The following is a 24,537-nucleotide window of genomic DNA, read 5'->3' as shown; positions in this document are numbered from 1 at the left end:
TCTACCACCCAGTAATTTGTCTTTCTAACACCTGCACATCACTTAGAGCTTGTGGGCTGCTGTCTGTTTCAGGTTAAATTTCCTTTCTTATTGATTAGACTTGAAAGTATGTAAAGATCAAAAACCTTTCTTAAGAAGGTCTTTATGTATTTAACATTTTCCAGCATTTTGACAAAAGAAAATATACAAATTTTAGTAAGGATACCTTATTACAATGCTCCTTGTACAGTTTAATGATTCCACAAGTACTCTAAGAAATATAGGCAGACAGAGGGGCCCCTGTGCATCCTTTGACCACCTTTTTTATAGGTGGTCTTTCTCCTTTGTAAGCTACTTCTTTATTGTCTCCAGAGTATTTTGAAATTTGCTGGTGCCACATCTGTGGTACTGCTGTTGAGGCAAGGCTGTAGGTCAGGAATACTGTCCGATGCCATTCAAATCCAGAAGGATCAGTGCCCAACTTCACAGACTATGAACAACCAAGCAAAAAATGTTTAAGTTGCATGGCCTGGTGGAAACCGTAATTTTCCATTTGTCCCTTCTCTATGGCCAGGAGCAGGTGCCACAACGTAGTCTCTCAGGGCTCATGGAGGGTCATGTAGATGGCTTGTAATTAATGCTAGGAAAGTGGGAGAGAACCTCCTAAAATCAGTGGACTGGTGAGAAGAGGCTGCTTTTTAGGAAATGAGGAGCTCTTCTGGTTTTTTTCCTGGCAGAAAGCTAGCAGAATTTCTCATGCTGTACCCCTTGAACTTTTACCCCTTGTCTCTCAGTCCTTCCCTGTGCCCCTCCAAGGACAGATTGGCTCCTGTTAAGCAGCCAGTTTCTACTCTTCCAGGTGTTTCTTGTACCTCATATCCCAACATCTAAGCATCTTGGTGGCCCTTCTCTGTACTCACATAATTTTGTTCACTTCTCGTGTACAGGAGGTGTACAGGTAGCCCCCACTGCCAAGGGCATGCTGCTGATAATGCTTGATGGTAGAATGATATAAGGACTAAGTCTTGCAGAGACTTGGCACTGAGAAGTGCGGGGTAATTCCAAGTGTCACTGTGAACCTGTGGATTTCTGGGGAAGGGCCTATAGCTTCTTATTCTTTGATTTTCAGAAGGTTTTAGTGATCTGTTTGATTTGATTTCCATAATTTTAATTCCTTGAGAACCACCAGTGAGATTTCACAGTGGGCATTTCACAACAGCCAGGGAGCTGCTGTGTGATTAACAGTTCTGACATATTTCCCTACCCTTGGCTGGGAATCCTGTGCCACTTATGAATTATTTAGTGAGGAACCAGTAATTATTGTAACAAGATATATATTTAGAATTTTTGGTACAGTATAAACACATTTGGCATAAAATAAAACCGTATGATTATTAATCAGATTCTATAACATTATACTGCCATCTCCATCTTCAAGGACAGTGTTTTGATGATTCGCCCATGGTTACACTGTTTTACAGATAAAGTACAAATAATTCATTCTCCATGGTATAGGGAGGAGACCTGTAGATACATGCTGGAACTTCCCTGTTGTGCCCTGTTGAAGCATCTTTGTGACCTCCCTTAGCTATGTGCAGGAGCTGAAGGAGTAGGGGAGAAAATAGGGATGGATATGATATTGATTTGTGCACTTGGCAAAGAGGAAAAAATTGCTGAGTCTGGCAGGCTGCAGTTAGGTCACCCTGAACCCTTCTTTTTTCCAGGCTAAACAATCCCAATTCTCCCAGCCTTTCCACAGAGTAGAGGTTCTCCATCCCCCTCATCAACTTGGTGTCCCTTCTCTGGATTTGCTCCAACAGGTCCATGTTGTTCCTGTGCTGGGGACCCCAGAGCTGGATGCAGCACTGCAGGTGGGGTCTCACCTCCCTGGGCTAGAAGTTATCTAGGAGCAAGGTTCTGTTTGGAAGCATCATAGCTGGGTTTGTCTGACATTAACAAAAACAGCTTCATGCAGTCACGTTCTGTAGAGAGGCAGATTGATTGGTTGGGCTGATGAGGATAAGCTCACATAGTCAGCCTGGAAGGATGAATGTGCAGGCACAGCACCCAGCTAACACAGTGACATGGTTTGTAAACTACAGCTGCTTTTTACCTGGCTGATTTGGACTTGGACACATTAAACACAGACATCTGCCTCACCCCACCTTGTAGATGTATTCTGAGTTAACTTTGTGAGATTCTTCTGATTTGTGGCTGGATTCCTTAACTTATTCAGTGGGAGGTACCCTTGTCTGTTTTTAGTTTAGGCAGTAAGAAATCATCTTCTCACACCTTTTGTCTGTGTTGATAGTTTACTGACTAATCTCTCCCCGGCTGTGGTGGCTTGGGTTGTGTGTTTATCAAATGTCTAGAATAATGGAGTCTGATTTTGACTATGCAAATAGTAAATAACAGCACAAAAGACCAAGAAAAAAGTTGGCATCTTTCAAAAGCTCTGAATGAGTACATATCATTTGCAATTTCAGAGCGGAACTTATCAGGCTTTTTAGTCCTTGTGTAATTTAATGGGTGTGTATGAGATGAAGAATTAAAAAAGAGGTGAGAGGCCTATGAACATTCCACAGGGGAGTATTTTAAATACAATATAAGTGACAGTCCTGCAGGTAATGAGTGTACTCACGTGAAATGGACTCCCTGGTTCCTGATGAACAGCTCAATGCCCATTCCTGTCATTTGTTTCCTGTCAGAAACTGAGTGTAGCCAGGGCTCTTCTGTATTTGGGTTGAAACCTCCTGATGTTTTCAGGAAAATGCTTGTATTTCAAGTTCTAACAAACATGAATTATGGAGGTTTCTGTTCTCTCTGATGGAAGAGAAGAAGTCCAAAGGCAGCCAGAGCTGTACTATTACTCATGAGTCTGTCTCATTGTTAGCACTATCTTGGGCCACGTATCTGTGGCTTGGAGCAACTGGTAATTGAACTAACCAGTTCTTCAAAAAGATCTAGATGGTATCTTCTTCTCTTGGGATGAGTAAAAACTTTATAGCCTTTGAGTTAAGGTGAAGCTAGTCATTTTAACACAGGACCTTCAGTGTTCCATATGAAATAAAGCTATGGGTAAGCTAGATTCTGTGGGGAGACCTCATGCTTTCACTATAATTCAAAACAAAAGGGCAAAACTTAGTAGAGTTACAACAGTACTGTCTCCTGGTTCATTATAGTTAACAAATCAAACAAAAAGACATTAAAAATTGAGGCCTAAATGCAGCTTTTTCTGTTAAGATAACGAGCTTCTCATCTTGACTTTCAAGAACTATTTGTTAGTGTAAACATACTATCTTTGCATCAAAGGACAGTTTAGAAGATGCTTAAATTTTTATAAACTGGAGTTCAAAACAAAAAGGAATCTTATCCCATGTAGGAACATGTGTGCCAGGGTGCTAGGAATATCTTACAAAGAAATAAATTAGAAAATCAGCATAATGGAAGTTTTTGTCAGAAGTAAATCTAGTCAGATGATAAACTAGTTCCATTTTTCCCCCTGTAAGTACTAACTACAGTGTGGTAGTAAGAATTTCATACAAAAACATGATCAAAAAGTGACCTCAAGTATAAACATTGTGAAACAGTGTAGTACTTTAGTCCTGAGTATTATTATGAATCCTCTGCATCCTAAATGAACCTAGATTTAATAGGCTTATATCTCTTTTTTTCCCCCACTGTGGAGTACAGTGCTCAGAAGCTGTGTGTGAGCCTGGCAGGAGCTGCTGGCACTGAAAGAATGTCCCACTGGCTGCCAAACCAGTGGGGCAGCATTGGAGGCAGTAATAATAGTTCAGGGCTCACCCGGAGGTATTCGAGGGAGGATTGCATCTTACAGGGTGCTTGCTTTGGCTGCCGGGGAGGAACTGAGCAGGAAGTGTCCAACAAAACTTGGCAACTTTCAATTCTAAATTTCTGTGTCTACATGTACTCTAGCAAGTTCAAATATTGAGCAGAGTATTTTTGATGACATGGTAGTGTTGCCTGATGTAATCAAGATTTTTGTGATGAGTATTTATGTTTAAATGTTCTGGCAAGTTTCTTCTAAAAGTACAAAATATGGTTAGGCCATGGGAGATGTTTAATTACTGTCAAGTATTTGAATCCAAACATGTTGGATGCATGTTTACTTTATCTGATTTGTCTTCAAAGATTTATTTGTCAGTTGTTTTCCTTGGAATTGTTTTAATTATTTTTTGAAATGATTTTGCTAAATACAATCTGGGTGATTTATTAATATCACTGACGTTGCGATTAACTGCTTTGCTTGGTTTAAAAAAAAAAAAAAAGGTCTGTATACCTGTTTGGACATGTCTAATCTCTTCTGAGTTAGATCTGAGTTACGTGACAACCTTTGACTTATTTCCTTGTGTAGTTCTTCTAAACAGTGCTTTCCCCCTCCCTGCTTGTTTTCTGCGCTAGTGCTTCTCCTGCATCCAGCTTAAAGCAAGTCCTTTATGCTCTAAAGAGTCCACATGTTGATAATTGGTTCAGGTTTGTCAAAGTCCAGAAGTCTTCTGTTCCCGCTGTTCTTCATTATGTTCCAAGGAGTTTTTTCTCAGCCGGTGATGGCCTGGATAGGCTGTTCCAGCTGAATTGGAGCTCTCCCGTCCTTACCGTGGGACAGCTGCCAAAGCAATGTGCTATAATGTATTCATTTCTTCCCACAGTGAGATGTATCAGTTCTGACTTTGTTTAACACCAGGCAGGAGTTTACCATCAATTTCCTGCTCGAGACTTTGCAACCAAGACAGAAGAATTTCTCCCTCATTAGTAATACTACCTATTTTTTTTCAACATGCAATTCCCTCTGTTCTTTTTCTAGACATAATATTCCCCAGACTATCCACCATCGGATTTGTTTCTCTCATAATTCTGAAATATATTTTTACTGACTTCCAGAGAACTCACTGATATACAGGCTGCATTGCAGCATAGGTGTGTAAAGTAGATTTGATATCAATTAGTTTTATATACAAGACATAATAATTGTTTTCGTTCTAACACGTGCATTTTGATTTACTGAGTTTTCTTACTAGCAGGATGTCCTTTACATGTGCAGATGATTATAAATAAATTTTGCTACTGCTGACAAATTAAGTGTTCTTGTCATCTAATGAAGAAGTGTGAGCAGCCAGGTGTTGGTGGCAGCAGGCCATGATGTGTGTGAGATACACATGCTTCCTTTTTTTTATTTTCAAAAGAAATCAGAGTACTTCTCCAAGGGTAGATTTTGTTAGTTGGTGCTTTTCTTTTCTTTTTTTTTTTCTCAGTGTGTGTAATATTCCGTCTAGTGTTTGAGTCATTTTTACTTGTGAAAAGACTTCTGAACCCCTCTTTCAAGTTTTCAAGTGACCTCTTACTCAGTTTGTGGGAAGAAGACGTGCAGTTGCCTTTACCTCTCCAATCACATTAGTAGTGTCAGGGGAAACAGCTGTGAAATAAAGGCTATTGAGAGTTAAGGTCATGAAAATAAATTCTGTCCAACTGGATACTGAAATGTGGACAGACTTACTTGATTCAGCATTTTTTATGTCTTCCCTGGGTTGCCCTCACTTGTCTCTCTTTTCCTTGTAATTTTAGCCTGTGAATACAAAAACTTGGAGACTCTTTTGAGTATGCCATTTTCTGAACTTTAGTGTCAGGTTTTACAGGAGATGTTAGAACTTGGTCAAAAATAGAGAAATTACTCCTGCAATAGGTTCTGCCAAACCCTTGTGGTGATGAGCTTTCTCTGCATATGTATTTTAAATAGTCTGGTTTGCTTTTGAGCAGTGGTCCTCATTTCAGATTCAGAGATGCATGTGTGTGTGGTTTATGTGCTCAGACACAAGGACTTTCTAATCCAGCAATATCCACAAGGATCCACAGATTTGCCACTGCCACTTGTGCTTCTTGTCAGAGGAACAAAGGGCCAGGCTTCTTCCCATGTTTCAAATGCTCCTCAGCCTGAGTGCAAGTTTCTTGTTCTTGTGGAGTTTTTAAATTCAATTTCTAATACTTTTAATAAGATGGGGTTCATTGGTTTGTCACTAAGCTCACAAAGCTGAGGAAGGACACATGCACAAACAAGGCAGTGATTGGAGGCATCTGGAGTAGTGAGCACCTCCCAAAGCTGCAAACATGAATATTTTCCACTGGTGCTCATGCAGCTTTGGATGCTGGTGACCTGCTTCCGAAGTACCTGGGTTAGGATCAGGTGCTGTGGCACTGCCAGTGCCTTCTGCATCTCTCCCAGGGTCCAGTCACAATCAAGGGACAATAAGGAAACAATTTGGGCACTACCCTCCCTGTTGTATCTTATTATGTCATCCTTTTTATCACTGTGGTGTCCAGTACCATTGCTGGCACAAGCCAGGATGCCAGGTTATATTTGGCAGAGAGTCAGGGCATGTGAGCAGCAGGCAGCACTGACTAATGCTCCAGCACTTACAATGGTGTTGCTGATGCCATTCAGTTCCTGTCATGACCCTGCTGCCTTTGGCCCCAAAGTTACCTCCGTGCAGAGGAAGGGTGTTGCCTTTCTTTATGACTCCTCACCAAAAGCAGGAATTTAGGAGGATGTGATGGGTGTAAATATTCTCAGTCTTTGGCAATATGAGTAAGACCTGGAAAGAAAAGATGGTTTCTGAGATGGTCTAGAGATGCAAGGCATTTATGAGGGGACAGCGTGGCCCAATTAGAGACTCTTCAACTCCACATCTACCCCGGAGGAGTCCCCATGGCAAGAAAATGTTTGGAAGACAGTAATTGAGTTCACAGGTGTTGGAGATCCTGTTTCCAGCTCATCCTCCAAGATGAAATGATTGTAGATGAGCACTCCACAGAAGATTTCAGAGAGTTAAGGTCTAAGATGTGATGAACTGGCACCATGCCAGCACGTCAAACCACCTGTCAGTATTGCTGGTAGTCCAGCAGACAGCCTTGGGAACAGGCTCTGTGCCTATAAACAAGTGTCCTCTAGGTGATGGGTTTGCTGACTGACCTAGGCTGCTGGGGAAGTAGCACCTCCAGCATGGTCATAAATTGTGTTTATCTTATTTAGGAGGTCCAAAGGACAGTTTTACAGTTCCACATTCATGAAATGCTGCCTGTTTTCTGAGGGCATCCAAATTTGATGGTATATTCAGCAAAACACTCCTTGATGTCTTCCTTTCCCTTCCCACTTCCGAGTTAACTGATTATTCCTTTGTTATTATTCATGTGTGTGCCTGTGAACAACCACAAATAGAAGAATGGAATTTTTTTTTTAATGTGTCACTTAGCTTTCCTGAAGATATGTAGTGCATAGGCGCCTTCTGCAACCACTTGCTCGACACATATGGCAGACTGGGATCACATGCTCATGAGAACACTGAAGTTTTGGGTGTGTTTTCTCCTTTATGACATCAATGCAAAGAGCATTGAGCTACATATAAAGAATATCAAATGCATAGATACTGCTTCAAAAAACTCGTCAAGTACGTATGCTTCTACTGGAGTGTGTTTATGGCCAGTACTGATTTAACTCTCGTATCCTCTTTTGGTTTTGTTTTTCTGTTTGTAACAGTTACACAGGATTGAATTAAAACATTTTTGCTTAATTGAAAGAAATAGTCCAACATGATGGCATAGTAAAGTAAAACCAGAGCAGTGTACATTTTTGCATGATAACTGAAAAATGGTATGAATTTCATAAATATGGAACATATGTAATCTCCTGAGGGCATCTTATTGTGGAGGAATCCCAATTCCAGCCCTGTGAGAAGGATTTTACTTGGTGATGGGTTGACCTTGGCCAGCAATGAAGCACTTTGCTCATTCCTCCCTGTCAGTGGGATGGGGAAGAGAATTGGAAGAGCAAAAGCAAGAAGAAACTCATGGGTCAAGATAAGGATATTTTAATAAGCAAAGGAGAAGGAAACCAATCCCCATTGATGCACAGTCTCTCAAAAATTCCACCAGCAGACCAGTGCCCAGCCAGTGTCTGAGCTGCAGCTACTTTGGAAAAACATCACAAAAACAGAGTTTGTATTGCTGAGCATGATGTTACATGTTGTGGAATATCCATCCCTTTGATCAGTTTGGGTCAGCTGTTTCCTCCCAGCCCACTTGCTGGGGAGAATGTCTGAGAAATTGATAAACCCTTGGTGCTGTACAAGCTCCATCCAGCAGTAGCTGAAGCTTTGATGTGGTGGGATTTTTTGTTTGTTTGTTTGTTTGTTTTGATCTAAAATAGAGCACCATATGAGGTACTATGAAGAAGATTAGCTCCATTCCAGCCAGACCCAGTGCACACCCTTAGGTGCTTATTCATTGTTAATGATTTGTTATTCACTGAAATATTTGTTGTATCACTTTGTGTTTGGAAAAATTGGTGGAAGAACCTTGATATTTAAACATGTGGTGAATTTTATGCATGTAGATAATCTGGAAGACAGAGGAAAAAAGAACCAGCTGTGACTTGGAAGATCAGAAAAGTCACTACAAAATAATTCAGGTTGCCAAAAAATGAATATTTTCTTATATAAAGCTGATGAACAGTACTGTTTTATGCATCTTTAAAATCTACACAAGATCTTTAATATAGAAATTACAAAATTAATAAAGGAAGTTTAAAGCTGATTTTTCCTAAGGGAATTAAAAAATGACATTGTATTTTGAAAGCTCTTGAAATGAACTGCCTGGGGTGCACATGAGGTCAGAGCTGCAGCTTAGTTTTAGAAAAGTCCTTGATAATTTTTACAAATTAAAAAATTTGTACTTAGTAAGCTTAGAGCAAGGAAAAATAAATCCTAGACTTCAGAGCTTAATAATATTGCCTAGGAAAGACAGGAAAGTCTATTGTTGCCCAGTATGCTTTATCACATAATTAGAGAAAAATTTGCCCTACTTTGTTTATAAAATGAACTAATGCTTTAATGAAATACAGATTTGCACATCTAACATTATTTCACTGTCTAACTTTTTATTGTGTAAGTTTTCTTTCTTCCTTGTAGGCTTTATATTTGAGTACTTTTTGTTGAACTTCCGTGTTTATATTTCTTAATCCATGTAAGCATGAATTTGGACACAAATCCATGTCCAAGCCAATAGCTGATCATATCTTGCTGCAGTGTGACATTGCCTGCTGCCCTGCCTTATTTAGGTAGCAGAGAATGTTATCACTGATACATCTGCTGCCCTGGAGGTTACTAGAAATGTCACTGTTGTCCCCTGATCTTGATTTGAACGGCCATAGAGGTACAGATGTCGTGTCCATCTTGGATGACTCCCAGGAGCTCGCTCATGTCCTCTCTCAGTGGCTTTGGTGTTCACACCATCTGCTTTGTGGTGTTGATGCCTCCTGCCACAAGTTTTCCCTGGCAGGTGCTGGGTCTTGGTGGTGATAAATCTGATGAAGCAGCTGCTGGGCTGAAACTGTTAGGATAATTGCAGATGTTTCAGTGTAGTTGTGTCCTCTCCTTCCTTCTTACTGAACATACCAAGTTTTTGGTACTTACCACAGTGAGATATTCAGCATAATTGCACTGCAAATAGTACCTCGTTTTTTTACCTCTTACTCTTTTTTCATGTCTTACTCTTTTTTTTGGCTTTAATGCTGTTTACCTGTTGTTTACATTGTATTACCTAATATTTGAGTTTGAATTTTTACATGGCACCTACATAGAACAAGTGTGACAGAAAACAACAAATTGCAAAAGCCTGAATCACTGCAGACAGTTTTTTAATGTTTATACAAATTCGGTTTCCTGAAACTTCTTTCAGTTTCCTCCAAGAAGAAGAAATAAATTATTTAAAAAATGGCTTGAGGAATTCTTCTTCTGTTAATTGTTGAAGAAGTCCTCACATTCCTTCATCTCTCATACTTTCAGAAGTGTTTTACTTCTTCTACTCTGATTTTTTTATGTCTCATATGCTGGAACAGTCTCGTTATTTACATCTGCTCAATAATCTGTCCTAAATGTGTTTATTTTGGTTTGTTTTGTACCCTTTTATGCTGCTCTACTGTCCTTTAATCTAGCCCAAATTACAATTTAATAATGAAGGTGAGGATTGAGGAGGACAGACAGTTCTAGTTCAAAAAGTTAGCTGTAAAACAAAACCCTTCAGTCCTCTTGCATCTTCTGGTGTTGCAGTCCAAAAAATTCTAGATTTTTCTGGATTCAGTCTGCTCAGACTTTCAAGGGCAGCTCTGCTTTCGTGTCCCTGTGTACAGAGTGCAGTGCAGAACTGCTGCTGCATATGGCTTACAAAGCCAAGGGGGAACTGAGGCTTTTCTTTAATGAAAACTGTGTGCCTTTTTACTAAGGGTGAGACGAGCCTTTTAACAGAAGTAGTTTACTAACTGCCTGATGAAGTTTCTATAGCAAAACTGACTTTTGAGCCAACTCTTTGAGTATTTGCCTAGTAGAGCACTGAAAAATAATTACTAAGGACATAGAACTAAGCAAAATAAAAGCAGAGTATAACATAAGCAGTTTGGTTTGCCCCTTCTTGTATTTATCTTCTCGATGGGTTTCCATCTTTCTTCTCCACCACAACTGCTTTTATTAATTTGCTTTGTTTCGATTAACAGAGGGAGGCATTTGGCTATACCAGCTATACCTTAGCTGGAAATTTTAAGTTAGGAGACTGACATTTCATTTTAACCTATTTTGTGAGTTCTGATCAATAGTGGGAGGATAAAAATGATTTTGTGGTAATACTTACATAATACCAACTTACGTGGTAAGAAAATGAACTTGCAATGAATGAGCTGGTTTCACACCCATAGTGAGATGAGTGTGTAGAATAAAGGTTGTTAATTCTAGATTTTTGTGCTGAAATTTGTAAAGCTTGAGTCATGTTTATTGCTTCCATTTTCACTACTCTTCTGACACATCCTTAAGGAAGAGGGGTATTGGGAATAGTTGTGTAAATTATTTTGAGCAGCTGAACTTACCTCATTGACTGAGAAGGATATGGGGTCTTGCTTCCAGGTAAAGCCATTGTTGTTCTGAAGTTCCTAAAAATGTTATTGCATGTTTTAATTTGTGAGAGCCGAGTTATTAAAATTATGTTGAACTAGCTCTCATTAGGGAAACCAAGACTTCAGTGTTCTTTTCTTTTTGTAACTCTTGGGTTTTTTTTCCTGTTAATTAATGGAAACATTAATAGAAAATGGTGAGTTTAATTTACTTTTTTTATGTTAAAGACTTGTAATTAACAGACTTACAGACCAGGCTACAGGGCTGCCTTGTGATGGAAACAGATCAGCTGATGTCTTTCAGTAAGTCCATTTCTTTGCAATGCTTCTGCAAAAGTGTGCCCTTTTATTTTTACATCTATCATTTACTATTTTATAACATTTAAACTAATGAAATTATCTATCTCAAAAATAAATGTCAAATATTTAGGAATTATTTGTCATCCTTAGTTACCTCTTCCCGATCCTTGACTTCTTTGTAGTTGAAATTGTCACATTTGAAGGCAGAGCAATGTACAATTCTGCATTATGGTTAATGGGTATCCTTGACAGAGATTTCAGGGTCTGTATCTTTGCTGGAATAAACTTTGTAGCCCGAAAGGTCTGCTGCAAGTTTGATTGCATCTTCAAGTTTGCATTTTCTGCACACATCAGTCTAGAGAAGGCTTTTAAAATGCTTGAAGGTCTGGGTTTGGAGACTGTGTCCAAAGATTTTCAACTTGTCCCTTGTGCATGTAATGCAATGAAAACACGACAGCTTGCTTTCTTTTCCCTTGCATAACTGATTCTAGTAAGACAGTCTTGATTACCTCAGTTGTTTACTCATGCTCCCTTTTGGAGATTACTTAGGGTTTTGGAAAGGAGTCTGTGGCTTCTTTAGCTGTGGGAATATTGTTAAGAAAGGAGGGGTTTATATTATGCTTTGAAAAATCACCAAGACAGAATACTTTGCTTTCTCAAACTGTGTATCAAAAATGTTTTTCCCCCAGATCCTGAGGCTTTATCTGTGGGAGATTCTGATTTCTTGTCCCTTGTGAATGAGTTGCCCCATCTGGGTCACAATGATGAGATAAATGCCTTGTTAAACTGGTTCTAACCCTCAGAGGGTTGAAAGTAGGCAAATGCAGAAATTAAAATAGAAGGTTTTAGCAGGTAACTACAGAGTTGCAGGCAGATGACTCTGTAGTCAGCTATTGTAAATAGGACATCCTAAATGACTTAAGTCAGTCTTTGAACTGGCTCCAGAACGACTTGCATTTCATGTGCAAAGTCCAAGGCTCATAATACATTTGTACCACATGATGCTCTAGGATAAAGTTTACTGTGTGAACTGTTTTAAAATTAAAATGCGATTGAAATGGCAGTAGAATTATTTTTTGTGATTTGAGATGTTTACTTAATTACTCTTTGTACTCAACTGTCAATTAGATGTCTTGCATAAGACCCAGAGCCAAAGTGAGCTACTCGACCTACTGAGACACTGGGATGGTACAAACACCTTTGGCTCCAAAAGAAAACCAGGAAACTTTGTGTGTGGAGCTTTTGGCTTTTTGTTTGTTTTTAAATGTCACGTGGACATTTTAAAACTTGAAGCTTTCAGCGGCTTGCACACGGAGAGCCCGTAAAGCGTCAGAATCCCTTAGATGGTGTTCACACACACTTGAACAATGTGGTTTGTCACTGAGTGCTGCACTGAAACAATTCATTTCTTGATGACAAAGAGCTGAAGCATGACATGTACAGCAATGAAAATTCCTTCCTTCAGTGAGCACCACGGAGGCTGCTCCTGCTCAGTATAGACCAGGTCAGGTACACACAAGGATATGTGAGGCTGTAGCTGCAGGCTATTAAGAGCCAGTTCACTCTCTTAAGTTTTTATTCTTATATCAGCTTCAAACACTACCATAGTAATCTTATAGTTTTATAGATGGCATCTTTAATCAAAGATAAGGGAGATGATATAAAAATTTGCTTGTCATATGGAGAGGGAGCTTTCATTAATTATGGGCTTGACCCAAACAGAAGAGTAGGTGGGGCTGAAAGTTAATGCTTGTGGTGGACAAATCAAACTTGTTTTCATGCAGAAGTGCATGTGCATTGAGATTATCCACCTCTGCTCTGGCTGTTTGTTAAATCTAAGAGACAAGATAAACTTATTTCTTTTACAAAGGTGTGGCCACAGATCAGTGCCAGAGATGGAATAGTTTGTTGTAACCAGCTTCCTCAAAGTTAAAACCTTATTTAGTTTTTTCTGAGGATTTTTCTTTACATGTAATGTTTCTATTACAGGAGCACGTTGTTTTTACTCATCACAAAGTCTGTGCCTGGTTTACTGTGTTCAGAAGTGCTTGGCAGGCTCCAGCTCAGACATTTAATATAATTAACATGAAGGTGTTTCCTGCTCGGGAGGTATTTAAGCATTCTAGGATGATCAAGCATTGAGGCTGGAAGATGAGCTGTTCAAAACCAATAGTTGAAGGCCTTGTAGATTAGTAATCCAGAAGAGAGCTGTTAATGAACAGAGTGGAAGCAACATTAAGTAAGTGAACTGAATTGTAACAAAATGTTCATCATTTTAAATAACAAAGCCTTACACAAAATTAACTGGGCTGTCAGTGTCCCAGTTAAAAAAATATTCTCCCTAGTTTGTCTGCACCTCCTTTCCCAGGAGCCTCCCATTTTCATTTCCCCCTCTCTTCTCTTCTTTGCATCCTGTCTTTTTTCCTCTCTCACTTTTGGTAGCTGTGGAAAAGAGAAGGGGGTGAAACAAGAGTGGTAAATGGATTTAACAAGAGGCAAAAATACTATCAGGAGACAACTCAGTCCTCAAAAGGTGAAGCAAAACAAACTCTGAAGGTGAAGCCCGTGGTCTTCTGGCTCTGTAAAGATGCAGAGATGCAGGTAGGCTGCCTTCAGTGAGCTTGTATCCAGAAGGAATCCTGAATTCTGCTGCTATTTACTCGGTAAGCTAGTCCTTCTGAAGAAGCCAATATGACTTCAAAGAAGCACTTCGTAGTGTAAATCCATGTTATGATGTCTGTTTGAGCTGGCAGAAAGCCTGAACTCTGTGGAGGTATGTAGAAAACCCATCCACATCCATGTGTTTATTTTGATGTGTAACTTTTGACAATTTAAATAACTGTATTAATGGCATTTAAAGGAGTGTGAGAATGAAGAGCTCCGATGATAATAGGTAGGGCTGTGGAATGTACTGTGAAATGGTATCTTACATTGGTGCTGTGCTAGAGTTTGTGACAAAAATCACTTTCTATGATGCATCTGTGACTGCAATTTATATAAGTTTTGAGTTGCCTTTTCATCTTCTCTATCGTTATCTTGTTGAAAGGTCTAATGCTTTTCAAGACTTCCTTGAGCAGCTACTTCTTTTTGACACATGACTAGAAAAGCCATATGAAATATGAGAATAGATTTTTACAAGTTGGATCTAAAAAGATGTCTGTGTTAAAGCATTTTTAAATTGTTTTCATAAATGTAACTGTACAGACACATAAAAGATGAAGGTTGTTTGCTCCAAGATATGGGAGTCATGGACCTGGCCCATTAAACACTCTCATAAATTGTGATTCAGTATTGTCATCTCTTAAGAAATGATGCTTCACTCAGATACTCCATATTGAAATATACATGGAATTTAAATGAAAGCAATTAATCTAGGATTTATATTGAAATCTCTGAAGATGTGTGCTTTCAGGCAAATGAGAAAATCCATAGTGATAACTTTTGCAATAAAGTTAAAATTACTTAAAGCCAGAAATAATAAAATCTATTATTAAGTCTCGAAACAGCAAAATGTCTCATATTACAAAAGCTGACTTATCTAAGTATAATTCTATGTTTTCCTGCTAGTTCTTACTGAATTTGTCATTTCAATTCAATTTTCCATTCCTGACATCAAAAAGAAGGTGTTTAATCATTTTAGTAAATTGTTCTTCCTTTCTTCTTAAAGTTCAGTAAAGTTTTAATGGCCAGTTTTCAAAGCTGAATTTACAAAGCTAAGTCAACATTCTTAATTGGCGCCTTTCTAGTGCCACTTTTAAAAAGAAAAATGATTGCTTTTTCCTGCAGCATGTTTGTAACTGTAGGTTGCCTAGGTATTTAGACTGTTGGTATTCAGAAGTGACAGAATAAATCTATATTAATGCAATTTGTAATCACAAATCTCCAGTGAATGTAAGCTGCTGTGTTTTTTTGTGAGCAAACGGTGGCTCAGTGCCTTGTTGCCAAAAGTCTGAGTTTCAGTTGGGCTCAGCGTGATTGATGCAAATGTGGAATGGCTGGTACCACACTAGATGCTTGTCTTTGTTCTAGACAGTGGGCTAATTTAGTTCATGAAATCAACTCATTTTAGGTGAGTTCCTTTGCTGAAATTGCAGGGTGTGGTTTATGAAGATTTTGATGCATAGATAAATGGGAGAGTTTATGCAGCACCAGCCAAACCTCACAAGTCCTGGTTGCATCTCGTTCTTCACTCTCAGGCTGTGCTGCCAGGAGCTCCCCCACATGCTGGGCTCAGGGACCTGCACAGGGTCTCCTCACTGGCCCAATGGGTGCAGGAGAGGCTGGAGCAGGGGAGGGCATTAGGCTGCTGAAAGGCCATGGAATCTTCTGGGATCTCGTGCTGAATGGGCCCTTCCTGTGAGCTGCAGTCCGCAGCCGCAGCCTGGGGCTGTGATCGTTCATGTCCCTGTGACAGGTGTGTCCCCAGCACAAGACCTAGCACTCAGGTGTGTGTAACAGTGCATCCCTCCCTCCCTGCTGCCTCTGTACCCATCTTGCACAGCCTTTCCTGCCTTTGGACAGTGGGAACTTGAGAGGCTTGTTTTGGTGTATGCAAAACTGTTTTATCCCTTCTTGTGGGCAGAAACATTCTTCCCAAGAATTAAAGACTTGCTGCTGGAATTGAACTATAGTTAGAGTTGTCCAGATGAATTGGACTTATTCTAAGTTCCACTCTGTTTCCACTAAAGTGGAACTTTAGTCCAAGGCAGATGACTACATGCTCACAACAAACTTTAAAGAGCACAAACCTTGCTGATTTTTTTTCAACTATCACTTTGAACCACAATGCTTAAACTCACATAAAAGAGCAGGTGGGGAAATGCTGCAAGTGTGAGTCTGGATGTTCAAAAGCGTTTTCATGTCCCTGGATTTGTAAACACCATTCTGTATCTCCCAATGTAGCTACAGAAAGTAGGAAAATGATGTAGTAACGTGATGTCTCTATTCCTCAAGTCATGGTGAGTCAATATGAACAAAGGAAGACAAGCATCATGTGTTTAAAGAAATGAGTGATGCTGGCTTTTTGTCTCCTCAGTCAAACTGCTTCATCTGGTTCTTTGAGCTTCTTACTATATAAAATGAGATATTACCTGTGTTAGGTAACTCAATGTGATGATTATTGTTTATACAATGCTTTAAACCTAGGCCAGAGTATAAATACCAAGATGAGCTTTTCATTCATTGAGATAGTCCAGTGCAGCATTGTTACAGTTGACCTAGGGGCAAGGATATTATTAGTTCATTGCCCACCAAAACTGGAATTTAACTTTTCTTGGGCTTGCTGGATGCTACTGTAATATTAGACATGATTTGTTTTGTATTACTACAAAGCAACAAAATTAATTATATATTTTCTCTGGCACAACTGTCAAAACAATTTCATAGGCTATCAAAAGTTGCCCATACTTACACATATTCAAGGAATCAGGTTTCCCCTGACAGGTTTTCTCTGTACAGATTCATTTTTTCTCAAAAGTTAGGAGTTGAAAAATTACAGCAGAAAATTGCAGGAATGTTTTACAAAGCCAGTTTTTAGTAACCAGCTTTACCTGTCTCCCAAACATGGTTGTGTACATGGAGCTGATGTAATGTCAACACTTGGCTGTGGGAGGAATGGAGTAGTTATAGAAGGCATCATGGGTTTGTTGGGGCACACCTGGCATCTATGTAGAGGTGCCACCCAGTGGCTGGATGATAATAATGAGCTTTTCTGATGAATTACAAAAAGGCCAAAAAAAGGGAAAAAAACTACTTAAAGGAGTACATCTTATATTAATATTTTACTTAGTCTGGGGATTTTTTTTTAAACATTGCTATCAGCACACGGAGTTCAGTTTCAGAAAAAGTAGTAAATGACAAAATTTGTTAATGGTCTTCAAATTACAGAATAAAAAAAGAGCTTCAGTAATTTGAATAGTCTCCAAGTGATGAAATGACAAAATGTATTCCTCCTCTGAAATGAGGTTTTAGAAAGTGGATCAGTACATGTTCCAGTTATTTTGTACCAAACCAAATTTTTGTTTGTTGTTAAATTGGGATTTTTCCTATGCAAATGAGGGCTAGAAATACAGCTAGAGGGGAGTGATTGTTTGTGGTAAGTATTAACTGAAGTTTATGATGTGTCTCCTCATAGGAGCATCAATACAGAATGATAATAACCTGGTTTGTAGATATAAAAAGTGAGTTGCTGTGATACTTAAGAGAGCAAGGTACAAAATTAAATCTATTACAGTTAATTCCATAGTTGAGAACATCAGGAGGCAAAATAGTGATAAGGTGAATGAGCATCTGGCACAAGCCTGGTATAGGTAAAACTCTATGCTACTATTCATGAATATTTTAACTAATTATAATAATGGCAGGGTTTCTAGGCAGCTAACTCCATCATTCATTAAATTTCCAGATTATCTAGCAGATAACCTTATAATTCAACTTTGTAGTTGGATTTTATAATCTATTTTTCTGAAGTGTCTTTACTGGGGTTTTTTCCTAGTTAATAGAGGTGCTAAAAAAGTTTAAACATAGTTAATAATTGCAGTAATTTCTATGACAGAGGGGCTTTTTGATTTTGTAAAACGGAAGATCACTTGGAATAAGAAACCAGAAGCTGCTTGGATTCGCTGTATTAAAGATTTGGCAGAGCAGCACAGTGTCTGTGGTAGCACTCAGAAAAACATGTTTTGAAGGCCTAATGACTGTAGCATTTCCAGCTGCTTGCTGTTTGAAGTGCAGGAAAGCCAGAAGCTTGGAGCCATTTCATCTCATGATGAAGTTGCTCAGAGCTTCAACAAACTGCCAAATGCAAACAAATACATTTAATAACCTGAAATTAATATATTGTACTGGGAAGGCGGTAGAAAGAAAAAACAAATACATGTAGGAATGGAAGTGGACAACAAGTACGACAAGTTTGTGGTATGAGAGTGGCTCAGAAAAGCTCTGTGCAGTCTGTGTGTGAGCAAATGTATCGTGGAACAAAGCAACGAGGCAGCAGACCTGCTCTTCGTGGTTTTCTGTGTGAGTTGAGCAGGGACATTGCGTGCAGCTCTGGACACATCTTTGCTGGAGGGGTCTTGTCAGAAGGAAACAGAGAGGAGAACATGGGAATTCCTTTAGAGAACGGGAAGATGATGCTAAATAATGCTTGTGAGTGAGAGCTACAGCTGAAGCTTGCAAGTATTTAAATGGTGTGAATTTGCCAAACAAAGAAAGGAATGATTTAGGCTGAATTAGTGAGGCAGAGTGGAGTAACTATAACAAAGGGTACTTTTAGGTGAGGTATTAACCCTGTTATTAAGACATATGAGAAAACACCTTGAAGTAAGCCAGTAGGAATACTTCTGTGCTGACAAGATGTGACCTAAGGTAGTTTAAACAGACTTTTCTATCTCAAGGATCTAGAACAGTGGAGGCAGAAAGCTAAAACTCAATTCACCTGTGAATCTGAAGCCTGGCCATTAGATGGCAGGGTGATGGCACCAGAGGGTGTGTGCCTCCCCGCCACTTCTCAGTGCCATGCCCCAGGAGGAGCTCTGAGCCATTCATCAGTCCCAAGGCCTGGGAGACGTTTGAAATGCTCAGTTTCCATATAAAAATCACACACACACACATATCCTGTCACTGCCACAACAGGAGGACATGCAGTACATACGTCCGTTCAAAGATGTGTGTCTGCTCCACATTTGCACCCCTTGAAACTCTGTGTGAGTAGGTAGGTGTGTGCAAGAGGTGTCCCAGTGTAGCAACCACTTTGTATAACAGAGCTGAAGTTGGGTCTTCTGACCTATAACCAGGGACACAGAAATGGGATTGCTGAGGCAGTGGGAAGAGGTGACATAGATGTGGTAAGTAGCTTGCTGCAGACTGTTCAGGGAGTCCACATACTGGTTCTGTGGAAAAGATGACAGAAAGAATAACAAGCAGTAGCTTTGTATGGAAAACTTCAGCCCAGAGCAGGCTGTTTGAAATGCTCAAGATATATTAAGGCTGTAACGACAGCAACTCAAATAATGCACAATTAAAAAACCCTTGTTTAAAACAGTCTACACGGCTAAAGGATCTGCCCCAAGGAGTGATCCTTAGAGATGCATCCGCACCTCTTTCGCCTCTGGAGCGAACTGTTTGTGTTTGTGCCGCCTTACACTTGACCTGGGTCCGATGCCCCCATGGCTCCAAGATTGTAATTATATTTTTGTGGCTTCAGTTCAAAGTGTTTGAAGTAATGTGAAGGTTGCTTTGCTGCCTGCAAGACTGGGGTTTTCATAGCATTATGCCAAAAGTATGCTGCATGGTGTGGGGCACACAGAGGCTGTCTGAGGACAAGAGGCTGCTTGGGATGGTGGAGGGCAGGAGAAGCTACTATTGGTCTAGTCTTGTCCTTGCTGTGACATCCTCAGGGCAGTCTGCCCACAGAGCTGGAAAAGCCTTGGCTTTTCCTCTGAGAGAAGCAGTCGGTCTCCTTCAGAAGAGAGTCCAAGCACACGGTGCTGCATGTGTGGTATGGCTGACAAGGGCACCAGAACCAGGGAATGAACCAGGGAGGTAAATTATTTGTCAGCATAGGTGCATCTGTCATAGTCACGAGCACTGAGGTGATGGATGAACCAGAGAAATGCCCCTTACTGCTCTTCATATGGTTCTGTGTTTTGCAGTAAATCTTTAGTCAGTCATTTTGCTGATTAAATTGATATTTGCTGCTCTCAGGGGAAAATTCTAGTCCTGAGATGGTGTGGGAGGGGGAAGACTGGCTAGAGGATCTGAATAAACAAACAAAATATCTTTCCATTGTAATCAAGTTGCTCTTGCTCATGCATGCTCTCTCTTAAAAAATGATCTCATACTGTGTTGATTGAAAAGTGGGAATTAATAGGAAAGAACAATCTACTGGCTACAGACTGCAGAAAAACAGCAGATGGGAGACGGATTGCAGGGCTGAATATGATGGATTAGGAGGGAAGCTGTGTCTGTAAAATTTATAAGGATGCTAGTTTAGTAAGCACTCTTATGTTAAAATGTATGGCAACCCACTCTCTTTGTTTTGTTAATGAGTTGTTTGCTCATTGCTCCTACATTGTCTTTACATATTTTTGCCTACAAGCTAGTTCCTTTCAAAAATATTTGTGATTGTTATATTTCAAGTCAATATGTTAAGATAGTTAATACAGTAACATTGTGTTGCTACTAAGGATTAAGGCATGTACAGGTAAGAGTGATGTGGCCAAACTGTGTGGTCTGCAGCATAAAGAGAGCGCTGCCAGGTCAGTTCCCATCTGGTGGTTTCCTTTTCCAGTCAGTAGTTCTGCTGTAAATCAGGTAAAGAGAAGATGTATGTACTTACAGAACTTCTCCTTTTCATGCCTCATGCTCCCTCTAAAAGCTTGATAATTTCCAAGGCCTCCTTCTTGCTCTTCCTTTGCTTCACTGTAAAATTAGTTATTACTGTAACTAATAGCTGTATGAAATGTGTGTGCTGATTTTGGCTGGCATAGAGTTAATTCTCTTTGTGATAGCAGGTATGGGGGTATGGTTTGGATTTGTGCTGGAAACAGTAGAGGTAACGTGGGGCTGTTGTAGTTACTGCTGAGCAAAATGTCTGGGAGGGTTTCATAACATGCTCAGTGTGTTGCAAGCACCTTTTCCCCCCAGAGCCTCGGGGCTCTGAACAAGTGGGAATGGTTACACAAACATGCCTGGGTGAGAAAAGCAAGGGTGTGGGTTGACAGTGCCTCAGTTTCTCTGTGGTGACTGTCCCCCCACCTGCCCTTGCCCCACAGTGAGTTTCTCTGCCGTGCATTGGGGTGAGCTGCTCTGCATCTGGGCTGGAAGGAGGGAATTTGGCTGGGCAGCTGGGGCAGAAGAGGTGCAGCCCTGTGCCCTCACACCCTGTCTTGCCCTCAGGAGCTTGTGTGTGTGCCCATGCCTTCGGGCGGGAAGCGTTCTGCAGTGTTTCCCTGGAAAACTGCCCAGTGCCATAAAGTAAAACTTGGAGGCTCTGGTGAGCTCAGCTCGTCAGCAGATTGTTGGGAGGATAGACTTCAAACTGTGAAGAAATTCAAAGAGCACCTTTTCTCACCTGTTTGGAAATCTGGAGCTGGCTGTTTTCCAGTGCAACATCTTTGGGTTGAAACCTCCCAGGCTGCTTCTGTCAGCTCTGGTTTTTGGTGTGAAATTTTGTCCTTTAAAAAAACAAAAGGTGCCTAAAGAATCAGTGCTGCATTACTGTATTCTGAAAGCAGAATACAGCTTTCTGGCTACCACCCTGCAGACATGCCAGCATCCTGAGGTCTAGTGGTGTCTTAGGGACTGATGGCCATCAGGAGTGGGCACGTGAGGCAAGGTGTGAGGATGTCCCCAAGGAGGCCCAGCCTTCATTGGTGGAAGGGAGCCAGCAGGTACGTCCCAGGTGGATGTTGCTGGCTTGCTTGAGGACCTGCACAGCCCCCTTCTGCAGCAGGACCAAGGATATCCTGGTGAAATATCCTGTCTTCCTACCTAAGAAGTGTGTGCTTCCAGAGCTTCCTCTGGCTTCCTTTTGGCATTTGGGATTAGTGATGTGTTATTTTCTGACACAGGTTCATTGTGTATCACTTGGGGTGCAGATGCTGTCACCAGCCCAGCAGCACCATGGCAAATGATGGCCTCTTGCAGAGTGTCAGTGTCACCTCAACAGCTGACAGCTCTTCCATCCACTTCCCTTGGTGTGCCATTATTTTCCTCCTCCTCACCCTGACTTCTTATGCAGACTTCAGCCAAACACCTTCCTCGTCTCCTGCCCATATCATGTCACTTGTTCATTGCTCTGGGTGATGGGGTTGACAGTCCCCAGCCTACTGTTACTCCCTTCAGCAGTATTGGCCATAGGCAGGGTAGGTAGGGTGCCACAGGATCTTTCAGCACTACCTGAGCAGCTTTTTAATGTGACTTTTGAATTTTCTCACATGCAATGTGTGTGGAACCACCCTAAAAGCAAGCTCTGTGGGGGGAGGCAGAACATGAAAATCAAGATGGACAGCTCAAAGTCAGCTATGTCCTGGGGAAGGTAACCAGCTATTAAGAGTGATGCAGTTTCTTCCTTAGAAATAGGTAAATAAACAAAATAATTGCACATGTTTATTGGGATATGTGTTAAAATGTCAAAACATTTTCACCACAATTATGCAATAAACCAAACAGTTTTATAAATATGCCTGAGGCTTTTCTGCTCACTTATTCACTCTTTGAAAACTCTATATGAAAGTCAGTTATAAAACTGAATTTGCAAATAAAGCTTTACAAACAGAGCTGGATTTGGGACAATATGATGAGTCTGGAAAAGAAGCCTGTGGGAAAAAGGTAGTTTTGTTCCAACCAAAATGGAAAATATGCATATTTTAAGGACAAAACAAAACAAGAACATTTTGAGACTTTTTTTTTTTTTTTCTGTGAAAGCAAAATATTTGATGAGGGTATTTTTTCTGCCTAGAGATCTCTCAGTGTTTCAAACTGGGGTGAGTTCATTGGATGGCTGACTGTGAGGTAGTTGCTTGTGAGGCTCCACTTGCCCTGTGAAGAGAGGGCGGAGAACTGGGGCTTGTTCAGTTTTGGAGAGGAGGCAGCTTTGGGTGGTGATGGAGACGAACCCAGACTTTTCACAGTGGTGCACAGTGGGAAGACAAGACAACAGCGAAAAGTTGATAAAAGAGAGATGCAGATTAGATGCAAGAGAAAACATTTTCAATGTTGTCCAGAGAGGTTGTGATGTCTCTGCCCTTGAATATTTTCAAGAGTTGGTTGGGTAAAGTCCTGAGCAACCTGGTATGTTCCCATAGCTGACCCCGCTTCAGGCAGGACGTGGGACTGGAGACCTCTTGGGGTCCCTTCCAACCTGAACTGTCCTATGATATCCTATGAAAAATTCAGTCCAATTTTGAAATAAAAATATCAAAATACATACAGTTTTAAAAAAGCTGCATTTTAACCAATTTTCAAATCATCCAAAGGACAAAAATATATAAATTGTTCAATTTATCAACCTTATAATAAAACTATCTTCAGAGAATTCTGGATTCTTGGTACTTCAACTTTTCAGACAGTGAAATGGAAGAGATTTTATAACTTGGTCAGTTTTTACTATTCTGTTTCTCTCTTGAGAGGAGACTGAGTGAACTTTTTTTTGGATTCAGAATTTGAAATTTTACACTGTGGAATAAACATAAGCAAAATTAGGTTTCTTAAGTTTTAAGACCGGCTTGCTTAAAATAAATGTATTGCTTTAAAAATTAAATACACTTTTATTGGGACAACCTCTTTCCAATAAGTGACTTGTTCTGAAAATTCAACTGATTCTTTTCTGAGACAGCTTCCAGAAAGAAAGTGAACGGGACATGTGATGTAATGTGGAACTATAAACTCCAAATGTTGTAATCTGCTGTCTCTGAAGAGGTGGAGTGACAGGAGATAAGACAACTAATTTTTCTGCCTTGTGGCTCTGATGTGGTTATCCTGCTGAGTGCTGTATTTGGATTTTGGTTGTTTCATTATCAGGAAAAAGCTGACAAGTTAGTTTCAGAGAGCTAAAGCAGGTGGGATGAATTAATGTCTAAGAAGAGGAGCAAGCAGTTTAGCTAAAATAAAGCAGTGAACTTTGCAAGTACCAGAAGCCTGGAACCACTACAACAGGAGAAGACATCTTAGTGTTTTATCAGAAATACAGCAAACACTGACTCAGACTTTTTTTTGCTAGGATGCATTAACTGAGCCATGTTTCCTCTCCTTGCAGGTACTATGATGTGTCGGGCAGACGCTGCACTGTTCAGGAGAACCAAACACCCTCAGTAATCTGCCCCCACTCCTACGCTCTCCCAGCGATATCAATGTCTACTGCCTCACTACCAGCAGCACTTAGAAAGGTAGGAGAAAACTAAGTATGTGTGTTTATATAAACGTAGATAAACACACTTACATATATCATGAAGATGTCTACTCTGAAAACAGAATTTAACACAAGGTTTAATTGTAATCTTCCTTTAAAAGACCTGTGTTTGAAGTACTGGAAAATTTTCAAATTAATAACATGTACGGAAATAAGGAAGGTACATAATGACTTTAGCTGGCGTGAAGAGACAAAAAAGAAAATGGCTCGAGGAGATCTTCCACATGCTCCCACAAACCATATGGCTTTTTCCTTTTGTTCATAAAAAATATATAAGCCAAAATAATAAAGGAACAACACCTACATTTCTACAGTTTCCCACTTACCTCGTACTGTTTTTCTCCCAAATTTGCCCTGAACCAGGACACTCGGTAAGTTTTTTCACAGAGAAGGAGGA

The 24,537-nt window shown here is 40.2% G+C and overlaps 1 protein-coding gene across 1 annotated transcript in view; it reads left to right on the top strand.

Annotated features, from left to right (window-relative positions):
• CRYBG1 (crystallin beta-gamma domain containing 1) overlaps nucleotides 1–24,537 on the top strand; it is a 95,950-nt gene that overhangs the window by 7,225 nt on the left and 64,188 nt on the right. The window contains exon 2 of the mRNA XM_059842348.1: nucleotides 23,988–24,117. Coding sequence (XP_059698331.1) covers nucleotides 24,082–24,117 — 36 coding nt within the window. The 5' untranslated portion in view covers nucleotides 23,988–24,081. The remainder of the gene's footprint in view (nucleotides 1–23,987; nucleotides 24,118–24,537) is intronic.

Source organism: Haemorhous mexicanus, chromosome 3 (genome assembly GCF_027477595.1).
Source record: "Haemorhous mexicanus isolate bHaeMex1 chromosome 3, bHaeMex1.pri, whole genome shotgun sequence".
NCBI classification, from domain to species: Eukaryota; Metazoa; Chordata; class Aves; order Passeriformes; family Fringillidae; genus Haemorhous; species Haemorhous mexicanus.
The sequence above is the reverse complement of the archived record's forward strand: the minus strand, read 5'-3'. Positions and strand labels throughout refer to the sequence as shown.